This window comes from Excalfactoria chinensis, chromosome 2 (assembly GCF_039878825.1).
Source record: "Excalfactoria chinensis isolate bCotChi1 chromosome 2, bCotChi1.hap2, whole genome shotgun sequence".
Classification (NCBI taxonomy): domain Eukaryota; kingdom Metazoa; phylum Chordata; class Aves; order Galliformes; family Phasianidae; genus Excalfactoria; species Excalfactoria chinensis.
Genome location: NC_092826.1, coordinates 47735305 through 47749353, shown reverse-complemented (window position 1 = coordinate 47749353; position 14049 = coordinate 47735305). Strand labels below are relative to the sequence as shown.

The 14049-nt window shown below is 46.0% G+C and overlaps 1 protein-coding gene across 1 annotated transcript in view; it reads left to right on the top strand.

The window, feature by feature from the left end:
* The first annotated feature begins 7896 nt into the window (after nucleotides 1-7896).
* Nucleotides 7897-14049, top strand: part of LAMA1 (laminin subunit alpha 1) — a 95245-nt gene continuing 89092 nt past the window's right edge. The window contains exon 1 of the mRNA XM_072329414.1: nucleotides 7897-7994. Within this exon, the coding sequence (XP_072185515.1) occupies nucleotides 7904-7994 (91 nt within the window). The 5' untranslated portion in view covers nucleotides 7897-7903. The remainder of the gene's footprint in view (nucleotides 7995-14049) is intronic.

Genomic DNA, 14049 nt, shown 5'->3' with positions numbered 1-14049 from the left:
AGTGATGTAGCTGTGCTCCCGGAAGGGGTGGAGCTTGACTCCATCCCCTCTGAGACCTCATTTAAGGGCTGACTCCCACTGGAGCAGTATCTCTTGGAGATCGCTCACCAGGGAGGACTGCCTCAGCTGCTTCAGTCAAGGCACCACCGTTGGTGAGTTTTCCCTTTACTCATTCACTTATATACCTTCTGTACATTTTGTTTCCATCTGTACATTTAAAACCAATACATTTGGCGAGCCAGGCAGGAGCCTGCAAATATCGGAAAAAAAAATGTCTTTCCTGTGGAATGTGTTTAGCTGGTTCAAGGGGGAGAAGATCACCCCCTTAGGGAAAATCCTCCCTGGACAAATACCAGGGTTTGAGGCGTCCCCATATTTTCAATTAGCGACGATTATCAAACAATGGGGGCCCTTACGGGTAACGGGCAATATGTCCCCTTACCATCTAACTGAATACTTTCAGGGGTTGCAAAAAGATATTTTGACAACCAAAGAAAGGCAAATGGCTGCTTCCATGGCTGCTTGGCCTTTATTGAATGCTTTAAATCAGGCAGAGGTTAAATCAGATAAGATTGAACATGAAAATCAATTATTAAAAGCCCGCATTGAAAAATTGGAGGGCGAAATTAATCTATTAACGGGGAAAAATTCATCATTTTTTTCAAACACCCCCCAAATTAGATATATTACAATGGATGATAGTAAGGATCCTGAAACATCGGATCAAACTAAGGTCACTAAATCTGACCTAGAAGAGCCACTTAAGACGGACTTATTAGAAGTCCGTCCTATGGTAACCCAAAAAACAAAAAAAGTCCAGGAGCGACCAGCAGGGGTGCCTCCTGATCAATGGACCCCTGCTGACTCCTATTTACACGTAACAGCACGTCCATATACACCCACTGAACTTATGGATCTAGTACAGCGCTTCAGGCAAAGACCAAGGGAAAGTGTCCCAGCCTGGCTGTTACGATTATGGGACTCGGGAGCAGAAAGTGTAATAGTTAGCGGCTCCGAGGTATCTAAACTAGCAACTATAACAGTCCATCCTGCCCTGAGGCAGAGATTGTACTCAGGGTCCCAGTTCCCTGAAGAGAATCATTCGATCGTAGATTGGATAATGGCTGCCTGCCGTATGGTATGGTCAAATAAAACAGACATGCCAATACATACAGGGATGTGGTCTTCTATGGAAGACCTACAAAATTATATCCGGGAACTAGGCATGCGAGAGGCTGTCTATGAAGATGTATCTGTTAGTCCGGACATGGTGAAGTTTTCCGCGGGAATGAGGGACCTAATCTTACAACAGGCTCCCTCACATATGTATGGAACATTGGTTTCTATATTGAATCCTCTAGTGGCCGCAGAGGCAGCAGTCCAGCATGCTGCCCAATTGGTAGCGGACCTGGGGGAAACGGAGCGCCTAAGAACCAAGCGCAATATTAGAGTAATTGAAGATCCTGAAGTTTTTCCAATAGCCCGAGCCAGGAGATCGGCTCCACGAACCCCTCGGGCGGGACCCATTAGGGTGTCCCGAAAACAAATGTTTAATGATCTACTCCGAGCAGGTGTTCAATTTGCCAAAATTGATGGGCAGCCCAATCACGTTCTGCTTCAGTTGTGGAAACAGCTGAAGGATGAACAAAAATTTCAAAACCGCCCCAAAAGACCGGGGATAAGGCTTATAGAACGACGACCAACAACAGTTTGGAATCTAGAAGACTTTATCGTGCCAAATAGGAAAAAGAGGCCACCTCAGGTGCCTCGGGTCACAGTACCAGAGGCATCAGAGGTAAAAGACTTGAATCTGGCCCAGTTTATGGCGTGATGAGGGACGTCAGTCACCCTAGGGCCTCTAGACGGGACCGGAGGCCCTATGTGGAATTGACAATATATTGGTCCCGAGAAAATGTGCAGAAGGTTATGGCCCTCGTTGATACGGGGGCGGAAACATCTATAATTTATGGAGACCCAACAAAATTCAGAGGGAACAAAGTAATGATTGGAGGCTTTGGGGGACAGACCGTTCCAGTCACCCAAACTTGGGTAAAATTGGGGGTCGGGCGCCTCCCACCACGGGAGTACAAGGTATCTATTGCTCCAATTCCGGAATACATATTGGGAATTGATATCTTGTGGGGTCTGGCTCTCCACACAACAGTGGGAGAGTTCCGGTTGCGGCAGAGATGCATTAGTATCCGGGCAATTCAGACAATATTGAGAGGCCATGCAAAACATGAGCCTATTTGTCTGCCCAAGCCACGTCGGATTACTAATGTAAAACAGTACAGACTCCCAGGTGGGCAGGATGAAATAACAAAAACAGTGCAGGAATTAGAAAGAGTGGGTATTATAAGGCCTGCACATAGCCCGTACAACTCCCCAATATGGCCAGTGCGAAAATCGGATGGAACATGGAGGATGACAGTGGATTACAGGGAATTAAACAAGGTCACGCCGCCCGTTCATGCAGCCGTACCCAATATTGCCTCCCTAATGGACACACTAAGTAGAGAAATTAAAACGTATCACTGTGTCCTAGACTTAGCGAATGCATTCTTCAGTATTCCGATTAGTGAAGAATCACAAGACCAGTTTGCATTCACATGGGAAGGCAGGCAGTGGACTTTTCAGGTTCTGCCGCAAGGGTACGTGCATTCACCTACTTTTTGTCATAATTTGGTGGCGCGTGATCTGGCTAAGTGGCAGAAGCCACATAATGTAAATTTATATCATTATATTGATGACCTCCTGTTAACATCCGATTCATTAGAGGCGGTGAGACAAGCAGCAGATTTATTGATAGCTTATCTGCAAAAGAGAGGGTGGGCTATAAACCCACAGAAGGTGCAAGGTCCGGGGCTATCTGTAAAATTCCTGGGAGTAATTTGGTCCGGAAAAACCAAAGTACTACCCAGTGCAGTAGTGGATAAAGTCCAAGCGTTCCCAGTCCCTACAACATCAAAACAGCTACAAGAGTTCTTAGGTATATTAGGGTATTGGCGCTCCTTTATACCTCACTTAGCTCAGTTGTTGAGGCCATTGTATAAGCTTACCAAGAAGGGTCAATCGTGGAACTGGGGGAAGGTAGAACAAGATGCTTTCCAACAGGCAAAGCTGGCAGTTAAACAAGCCCAGGCATTGGGTATATTTGATCCGACCCTCCCAGCTGAACTAGACGTTCATGTTACCCAGGATGGTTTTGGCTGGGGCCTGTGGCAACGCCAGAGTTCTGTTCGAACCCCCATTGGATTCTGGTCTCAGGTTTGGCACGGAGCAGAAGAAAGATACAGCATGATTGAAAAACAGTTATTGGCTGCCTATTCAGCGTTACAAGCGGTAGAGCCAATAACGCAAACAGCAGAGGTTATAGTTAAAACTACATTACCGATCCAGGGGTGGGTAAGAGATCTAACTCACCTTCCTAAGACAGGGGTGGCCCAAGCACAGACGGTAGCACGATGGGTCGCCTATCTAAGTCAAAGAAGCAGCTTGTCTTCGTCTCCACTCAAGGAGGAATTACAGAAGATCTTAGGCCCAGTGACATATCGCAGTGATATGCCGAAAGAACCAATGGTCGCTCCACCAGAGAAGAGCCCTGTTCAGGAAGGAAGATATCCTATTCCTGAAGATGCCTGGTATACGGATGGGTCCAGCAGAGGCAACCCGAGCAAGTGGCGAGCTATAGCATACCATCCCTCTACTGAGACAATCTGGTTTGATGAGGGGGATGGTCAGAGCAGCCAATGGGCAGAATTACGAGCCGTGTGGATGGTTATAACTAAAGAACCTGGTGATGGCATCCTGAACATCTGTACGGATAGCTGGGCCGTGTACCGGGGGCTTACTCTGTGGATTACGCAGTGGGCTACCCAGGAATGGACTATCCACGCCCGACCGATCTGGGGGAAAGACATGTGGGTAGACATTTGGAATACAGTCAAACACAGGACGGTATGTGTCTACCATGTCTCTGGTCATCAACCCCTGCAGTCACCAGGAAACGATGAAGCGGACACACTGGCCCGAGTTCGATGGATTGGGAATTCACAATCCGAAAATATTGCCCGATGGTTACATCAGAAGCTACGGCATGCTGGACAAAAGATAATGTGGGCAGCTGCTAAAGCATGGGGGCTGCCTGTACAGTTATCTGATATCGTCCAAGCATGTCAGGACTGTGACGCTTGCTCGAAGATGAGACCAAGACCGTTGCCTGAAACAACATCCCACATTGCTAGAGGATATAGTCCTCTTCAGAGATGGCAGGTTGATTACATTGGGCCCCTCCCTCGGTCTGAGGGGGCGAGATATGCCCTGACCTGCGTTGATACTGTAAGTGGACTGCTGCAAGCCTATCCCGTACCAAAGGCAAATCAAGCATATACAATTAAGGCACTCACTAAACTGATGTCTGCATATGGGACACCTCAAGTCATCGAGAGCGACCAAGGGACTCACTTTACTGGAGCGATGATACAGCGCTGGGCAGAAGAGAACAACATTGAATGGCGATTCCATCTGCCATATAATCCAACAGGGGCAGGCCTTATTGAACGCTACAATGGTATTCTTAAGGCTGCCCTGAAGACAGACTCCCAGTCCCTGCAGGGGTGGACAAAAAGATTATACGAAACCCTGCGGGACTTGAACGAAAGACCTCGGGATGGCAGACCCAGTGCTCTGAAAATGTTACACACTATATGGGCCTCCCCTCTTAGGATTCAAATTACAGGTGCTGATAATGAGGTAAAACCGCAGGTTGGTAATGACAATAATCTTCTGCTCCCTGCCCCTGAGAATCTAAAACCAGGAATCCATAAGATAAATTGGCCCTGGAAGGTGCAAGTAGGACCCAAGTGGTGTGGCCTACTTGCACCTTGGGGGAGACTATTGGAGGTGGGAGGTTCAGTTACCCCCTCGGTGATAGGTACATGGCCTACTGACATCGTGGTCAATACTCCGGTCTTTATTGCTAAAGGGACACCCATCATGTCCCTATGGCAGATCAGGACTCCTCCTCTGGTGCCAGATATAGTTATACAGCCACAGATATCTGGCCAGAGAGTATGGTATCGGAGGCCGGGACATAATCCGGTGCGAGCAGAAGTATTGACCCAAGACAAGAATACGGCCTGTATCTTGCCCTGGAGGGCAGACCTTCCTCTCCTGGTACCCTTGAAACATCTGTATTACTCTCCCTAAGATTCTAAGCCTCTAGGACCATCAGAGAACAATTTGTGTGGACTGATGAAACGCAAATGGACCTGCACCTCGAGATGGCTTGTCTCCAGTAACATCTATCAAGCACTGGCCCACGGAAGATCGTGAATACCCATCCAATCATCATTTGAATAACATCAGCATTCGGTGCGACGGGAAATTGTATCAGCGTCGCGTTGGGTCTCTGTGATAAGGGAAAACTCACCTAATCATTGGTTCACGCTGTGAAGGGGTGGAGTGTATGGGAGATTGGTAATCACAGCCTGAACCTCTGATTAATCAGCTGAGGCAAGTATGGGGTCAGCTGTGGGAGCACAGGTGAGAGTGATGTAGCTGTGCTCCCGGAAGGGGTGGAGCTTGACTCCATCCCCTCTGAGACCTCATTTAAGGGCTGACTCCCACTGGAGCAGTATCTCTTGGAGATCGCTCACCAGGGAGGACTGCCTCAGCTGCTTCAGTCAAGGCACCACCGTTGGTGAGTTTTCCCTTTACTCATTCACTTATATACCTTCTGTACATTTTGTTTCCATCTGTACATTTAAAACCAATACACCCTCAGTGCCACATCCACGTGGCTCTTGACCACCTCCAGGGACAGTGACTGCTCCACCTCCCTGGGCAGCCAGTGCCAATGCCTCACCACTTTGAGATAGAAGAAATTTTTCCTAATATCTAACCTCAGCCTCCCTTGGCACAACTCGAGGCCATTCCCTCTTGTCCTATAGCTGTTACCTGGGAGAAGAGGCTGATCCCTATCACACTGCAACCTCCCTCGATAGGGAGCAATGTCTCCCCTGAGCCTCCTCTTCTCCAGTCTGAACAATCCCAGCTACTCTGCATAAGACTTCTGCTCCAGACACAGCTCTGTTGCCCTTCACTGGACACACTCCAGGGCCTCCATGTCTTTCTTGCAGAATATTCTGATGAGGATAAACGCACATAGAAAAGAACTGGCACTTACTCATTGCATGCATGAAAGGAAGTACACTTCAGTGTGTTGGAATTTGTCAAAATGGTTAAACTGATTATGAAGCTGCAAGCTGGTGGGATTTTATGCTGCACAGATGCTCCTCTTTCTCTTCCCTTTGTACTTGGTTCCCAACTGGTACTTGCAGTTCCTCACAGAGGGTTTCTTAACCTGACCTCAACAATTTTAGGGAAAAAAAAAAAAGACAATTGGCTCTTGAAATTTGTTGACTTTTCTTTCCACAGATGTTTTGCTTTCCTCCTTCTAGCCTGTCCTGAAATTTAAGAAGTTCCTGGAGCAAGCAGAGGACAGATCTAGTGGAAGGGACAGATGTGGAGTGTTATTTATTTGTAGGCTTGGAGGCCTTTGATACCGTTTTATGGCAGAACATTTTCATTTTTATCTCCTTGACCTGGGGATTTTTCCTGTTTGTATGTTTTGAGTATAAACACTGTCATGCATTCTCAAGTATAACTTATAACTCTTGAGTTACACAATAAGAAATAGCTTTATTTTATGTTAAACATATACATTACTACTATTTTCTTGAGTTTATCTACCCATATCAATACGGGTAAATAAATATAAATACAGATATCCATCAACAGCTCCCCATAATGGGAGGAAAACGCAGCCTAACTCTGTTCATAAAATCCACAGGGATTACTTTACAATGTAGATTGCAGAGCAATCTAATATTTTCCTAAAAAAATTACCAGCATACGTTCTCAGTGATGCTTTGCATTTGAGGCATAGCATCTTTTGATTAGAATGGAAGAGGCTGATCAGAGAAGCTGTGGTGCCCCATCCCTGGAGGCACTCAAGGCCGGGTTGGATGGGGCCCTGGGCAGCTGAGCTGCAGGGGGGTAGCCCTTCCCATAGCACGGGGTGGGTCTGGCTGGGCTTTGAGATTCCTTCCAACCAAAGCCGGACTGTGATTCTAAAATTTCCCCAAACAACTAACTCATTTTGGGCACTCAGTTCTTTTCCTAAAAAATGTTGTTGCTTGCTGCAGTGTACGTGGGATAGTCCTTATGGGGTGTTTTACGGATGAGCTGTGTGATAGTCCTTAAAACAAAGAAAGCAAAGCGTGCGTGGAATTTCAATGAAATACCCGTGAACAGCTCTGTCTTGAACTTCGTCAACCTGTTTTTCGTGTAGGTTCCAGAGGCAGCTGATCACTAAAGCTGCAAAGCCTTTCCGCAGGACAAAAGCAGGCAGCCCTTTGGAGAGATAAACCTTTAGTTGACAAACATGGCTGCACTGCTGTGTGTGCGCGGAGTGGAACTCATCGGCACGGTATGACGTCTCACAGCCGTGGGGGGACACACTCGCAAGGAAAGCCTCAAGCCGAATTTTTCAAGCCCTTGGCGATGTCAGCCACACGGGAACACTGCGCAGTACCTTGGCTTAGCAGTGCCTCCCCCGCGTTGCACAGACGCTTTCCCCTCATTACTTCACACTCTTCCCATCTTCCCCCCCCCCCCTCTCCCGCAGAGCACCACCTCATTCATTACGACTCTCCCGAACTTTTTAGGCGCTCAGAGACCACAGCTGGGAGAGCTGCGGGGAGGAGGCACCTCGGTGGGGCTCCGTGGGTGTGCGTGGGTGAGGGAGCGGGGCGGGGCGGGGCGGCCGGGGGGAGCCTATAAGACGGGCGCGCTAGGCAGGGCGAACAGTGGCGAGCCTCTCCCGGCGGCGGCAGCAGCGATGGTGATGGGCAGCGGCGGCCGGTGGCTGCTGCTGGTTCTGCTGGCGGGGATTTCACTACTTGGGGCGCCGGGACACGGCCAGCCCCGAGGTGAGGACGCGGGCGTGCGGGGCAGGGGGTGCGACTGAGTTTGTTCGCACCCCATCCCGGGGCTGGGAGAGTTTCTGGGGTACCCGCGGCATGCTCCTGTCCCTCCTCTTGGCCATCCTCTCGTCGGCTCTTCCTCCTTCTCTCTTTCCCCTCTTTCCCGGTGCCTTTTCTTCTCCATCGGCTGCTGTTGGGGGGGGGGGCTCTCCTTTTATGGGGGCCGTGAACAGGCGAGGAGCCGGGGCAGGCAGGGGACATGGCCGGTGCTCGCTCCTTGGGGCCGCCCCGTAGCGCCATAGCCCCCCAGGGGCCGCAGTACTGGGTGCCCCCATACCGGGGAAAGGCAGAGCTGAGGGATGCCGCGCTCTGAGCTAATGCGAACCAGATCGAGGAATGAGAAGGGATCCAGATCGCGGGAGGGGAAGCGTGCGGATGTAATGGAGACAAGTTGCAAAAGTTTTCTTTCTTCGCACGTGGCTCTGCCCGGTGCGCTGCTCTCGGTGAGCTCCGTGCAAGCAGCTCGGCTGTGCGCATCCTCTTTGTTCGCAGGACGGCGAGCGGGGTTTGTGCTGCGGGACTGAGACTGGGCAGCAGCCCCGGGTGCGGGCTGAGAGGTGCGGCACTGACTCGCACCGCGTGCCTTCCTCTGTCTGGGCTCCGGCCGTTGATCTACCACCGATCCGCTCCAGGCGTTGGTCCTCGGTCGCGGTTGGGTTCGGTATAACAAAAACCAATTTGGGAGGCATGTGCTGTGCAGATGCGTGGCGTGATATTGTTTAAGGTAAAGCGTGGCTTTCAAGATGGATGTAGTGCAGATCAGCATCTGGCTGCTTGTGCGCTCCTATAAAAGCAAGCCTGGCTTTTATATGTGCGCACAAAACGTCATCCGTAAAGTCAGGATGGCAAAATCGAACTCAGGTGAATTGCTAAGTCCATAAACGTCAGCTTGTAGATGTAGAAACCATGCCTTGCTTGTGTGAACTCAGTCTTGGAAACAAATGAAAAGATGAAGTGGCACAAAACTTATATTTCACATTTTTTTAATTTTTATTTTTATTTTATTTATTATTATTATTATTTTTTTCACACAGTACCATCTTCTCTACCTCAAATAACTTTACGTCTTGGTTCACATGGTTCACGGTATGCTAGGACATAGCTAACATATATTGTTATTAAGAATTGTCCTAAAAGCTGATCAAAGAGTCCGCAACTATTCTTTTTTCCCTAACATAAACTTGCAATGATCCTACTGCTGTAATCTGCTGCGGCTTTTCTAAAGAGTTTAGTGCTGCTATTTCAGCTTTTGTGTAGCAGCTCACATGGTTGGTCATCTTCATAAAACACAGATTTTAATATTGCTGTTTGAAGATTGCAGTATGTTTGGTTGCATCTAAGCTGCCTCTCCTGGGGCTATTTAAATTAATTACCTGATATTTTTCTGGATGAAAGATCGGGTCAGGAGACCATTCCTTCTATTAGATTAAGTTGAGAGATGTTTTTCTTTTTCTTTTTTTTTTTCCTCAGCATGAGAACACAGATTCACAGAGGAAGCAGTGGGCATCAAACCCCCCAGTGGAAAACTGCCTTTCCAAAACCAGAATTCCAGATAACTGAACCTAAAACAATGCAAGGAATGCGATGCAGATTAGAATAGCCATGTCGCTTGTGCAGAAAGTAAACAACTGGGGCTCAAACTTGCAAGCATCACAATGATGTAAAAAAAACTGCTGCTGTGGGAATTGAAAGATTTCTTGGACACTGGGCAAACGTAGAATTTGGGGGGAAATGCACCTTGGCATGTTTGTGGAGAGTACCTTGGTAAAGCTCTTTCAGCATTTCCTGTTTTTCTGTCTGTGCTTTTGTCCTGTCAGCAGATGAGGAAAATGGAGCATACAATAGTTTGGGGTCTGTCAGAGAGTGCTGAAGTCCAGGCAAAGAAAGAACAGCTCAGAATAGTAAAGTTACTGCAGCACACAGCTTTAAAGGTTAATGATTGGTTCTTTCAGCATAAAGATTGATATCTACATACCTATAAAGTTTAGTTGGTATTTTAATTGCAGGTATGTGGTTGAGGTATCCCCATCCTGTTGAAAAGTCGGGTCTGATTTTCAATAGAGTTTTTGTATCCTGTAACTGTTATTCTTGGTGAAGCATGTATCACTGGTGTCCCAATCCAGATGAGAACTGGTTTGCTGCCTCAGAAGCAAACAACTGTTTCAGAGGCGTATATAGCATCTTTGATCCACTGGTATGTGTTCTTTGTTGTACTGAGAGTAACTGTGCTGCATGTCTGGGAAGCAGAAGGGGAATTCAGTTAATGACTGCACAATATCGCTTGCATCTCCTATGTTTAATTCTGCCACTATCAGGTGTTTTTCTAGTAAATAAAAAAAAAAAAAAGAAATAATGGTTATTACTATTTGAATATCAAGCCTACCCTGCTTCAAGAATCTGGTTCAATAAGTATGTTTAGGCTATGACTAACGCACAAATAACAACTCTATGGTCAGCAACTGCATTTTCTTTTTTCCTGAAAGGTAAAGTGATAAAGGTTTACTTATGAATCAGATTGTTAGAGCACTTGCACAGGAAGTGGGAGATTTGGGTTAATCTCCTTAGCTTGAGATGGTCTGAACTCACATCTCCAATTTCTGAATAGAGTGCCTTATTGCCAGATTGCTGTGACAGGCAATGGGGGGAGAGGCACTTATGAAATCTCTCTAAAGCTCTGAGATCCAGCTACTGTGTAGTCAAGAATGCAAGTTCAAAGGGTGGAGAAGGAGAATGAGTAAGAGAAAAAGCTGTTGTTGGATTTGTGTAGATTCAGGGGTAATAAAACTGGCAAGGAGTGAGGGGATGCTCTGATCTTAAAATCAGTTTCTGCCCGATTCCCTGCTGTCAGTGTTTGATGCATCTTCTGTAATGGGAAAGCTTCCATACCCTACAAAGATTTTCATTTCTTAAATATTTTCCTATAACATTTCTTCTGCGCTTCCACTGATATTAATATTTCTTGCTGACAAGAGAGAACACCGAAAGAAACCTTTCAACTTGTGGAAAGCCTGGAGACCGTGCTGTTTGCAATTTACAGTAAAAGGCAGGAGACTGATGAGCTGAAAATGTGGAAGGAGTCTGAGACAATCACTTAATGTTATAGTATGCTGAGAATTTCCCATTTTTTGGCAAAATTGAGCAGAATAATAAATGTGAAGTTTGGGTTTACAATTTCTCCCTGGTTTGGAAACAGTTACAGCACATCTATACACCTCTCATGTGTCTTCATATGGGTTAAGTAGCAGGGCCACAAGATACTTATTATCTGTCCATACTCAACTTATTAGGCTATGTGATAACCCTCCTTTTCCCAGGCACAAAGGAACAGGGTGGGGCAGCCTCAGTAGAAAATGAGTCCCTCCAAGAGGTGTTTCATGATAGTCATCTGCCTATGGGATAGGGATAACGCCCATCACTAAAAGCTGTGGGAGAAGCTCTCCAGCATTGCTGCCTGAGGGGTTGTGGAACCTTGCATGGGACTCAGGAGAAGAACGGTTTGAGATAAGAGAAGATATTATGGGGAAGGGTCCCATAGATGAAGGGCCAAAGACAGGAAAATAGGAAGGGCAAAGGCTGGAAAAGGGGGAGTGAAGGGGGGAGAAAACAAGTGTAGTGTAAACAAACAAACAAAAAAGGATAGAAGAAGTCAGTTGGCTGTAAACAAGTAGTCAGTCAGTATGCTTGTCTTTCCATGCTGTGTGTTTCATCAGTATAGCCTGTCTTATCTTCTTGCTAAATTGCTTTCCTGGGTGATGGGATTTGTATGCTTTGAATGTGAAGGCCCTAACCAATGGACAGGGGACCGTGTGTCACAGTGGCTAGTGTGTCTTGTATGCTTGGATAGAGAGACTGGAGTATATACATTTTGTATGGGTCTGTATGTCAGTGAATGATCAGACCAGCTAGTTTGTAGGATGAGAGACTTGGGAGCCAAGTTTCAAAACAGCCACAGTTTTGGGATGGATACTGTAGAGATCAGAATGTCTGTGAGCTGGATGCCAGGAGATCCAGTAGGGAGACTGTGGGCTGTAGATGTTGACTGAGATACTAACTACATGAGAGTGCATCTGTTTGTGAGCCAAACAGAGTTGAGAAGAACTGAGCCTTCTACTGGGTAGGCTGTGAGTCTAAGCCAGTTGCTGAAGGGGTCCCTATTGGGTTTGTGTGCAAGTGGAGCTGAGGATCTGAGGGGCTTCTGTGACAAAATGCCAGCAAAGTGGGAGACCTGAGTACTTCTGCCTAACAGGTTTCAGCACGCTCCAAAGTAATTGCATAGTAGGAGCTCTAGGTCTGGAACTATGGCTTCTTCATTTTCTCTGATAAGTGTGAGCTGTTGAAGCCTTAGTGTAGTAGGCTTAGTTCTATACGGTATTCTACTAAAGATTAAATATTAGATTACCCATCTAGCAAGTCACCTTAAACAGAAGCCATGTTGCATGTATCCAGGTATGTTGCCTTTGCAGGTACTGTTGTGCTAAAGTAATATAGTTCACTAAATTCCTAAGAGAGGATACATATATATTCAGAAGACCATCAAAAAGAATTGGGGCTTGATAATAATCAAAGAATTTGTGATGTAAAGTTTAATGTGAAAGATAACAAATCTCAACTAGTTGCAGATTCTGATGGTTGAAATCTACCTTTATGATGGGACAGCAAAGGAATGAAGCAGAGGAAAATTTGTTTCTCTTTCTGGTGATCTGCAAAGAACATCTTAGGCATTTTGTGGAGAAAATGTTTATCTCTGTATTGGTCGAGGGTCCTAGATTTCAATTTATTTATTTTTTCCCCTCACTACTTCTGATAGAAAGTTAGCACCAAAAAGCTACAGAATATTTCTTCTTTCCTCAGAATGCAGAGGTATGTGACAGAAAAATCTCATGAAAGCATGCTAAATAGATGAAGATTAAGGTAAAAACATTTGTCTGTCATAAATATTTCTCCCTGTTCCTTCAGGGCTTAGAAAATGCATCTTTGGAAATTCAGAACTATCAGTATGTAGATTGGTTGTTGGTATTTATGGCACTCTCACACAAGGCTCTTCTGATGGAGTTTGTTTTTTTCTATGCCTGTAATTTTTTTTTATAAAGGGATAGATACCTGCTGTCCTTGAGGCATCCCTTTCTGACCATACAGAGAAATAACATGTTCAAGCTTTACAAGATGAGATTGGTTAGGTCAACTTGCAGGAATCATAATTTCTTAGTTGGCGTGAATCTTAGGTGCATATCAATCAAACCTCCCATTACATATGTTTATATGTATTTGAGTGATGTTTCAGAGCCTGATCCCAGCACCCAGAGTCACTTTATGATGGGCATAGCACTCAGGCTTTGAGTTGTGATGTGAATGCTTCATCTGGTGGAGCTTTAAGTCAGAACAAAAAAAGGTTAGGTATACCTGTCCTCTCTGAAAATTAGGGTTGCTTTAACAGAAGTTCACAGGGCAACTGGGTGAGTGGTGCATGGCAATGAGTCTTATCCTCTGCTGGGCCAGATCTTGTCTATCTGTGAGCAGCTCAGCCTTACAGGCTATGGAAAACACTGGCTGTCGTGGGGGAATGGCCTCAACTGGTTTATCTCTCTGTGGTTTCTCTCTTTTCTTCTGTGCTTTTCCTACCAGTCATCCCCATGAAGATCCTGCATTTGTTTCGTGTAGGCAAAGTAGATTTGAGCTTTCAGCAAAGCTTATAAAAACTTATCTTTTTTTTTTTAATTATTTTTTTATTTTTTAATTTAACTATCGATTAATACAGTAATGAATCCATCAGAGTTACTCCCTGCTTAGTTCCTCTATCTCAGGGTTGAAAGTTGTTCTTCTAGCCTCAGATAATTCATTTCCCTGAGCTCATTTATTGTGCTATGAGATCCAGTCCCCCTCTGGATTCCCGCATCAGAATAAAGGTTAAGAACGGGTCTTCCTGAAGAGAAAACTTAATTTTCCCCCTGGATCTTCTTGCATTTCTACTGTTCTGTTTTTCTCCAAAATGACCCTGAAGACA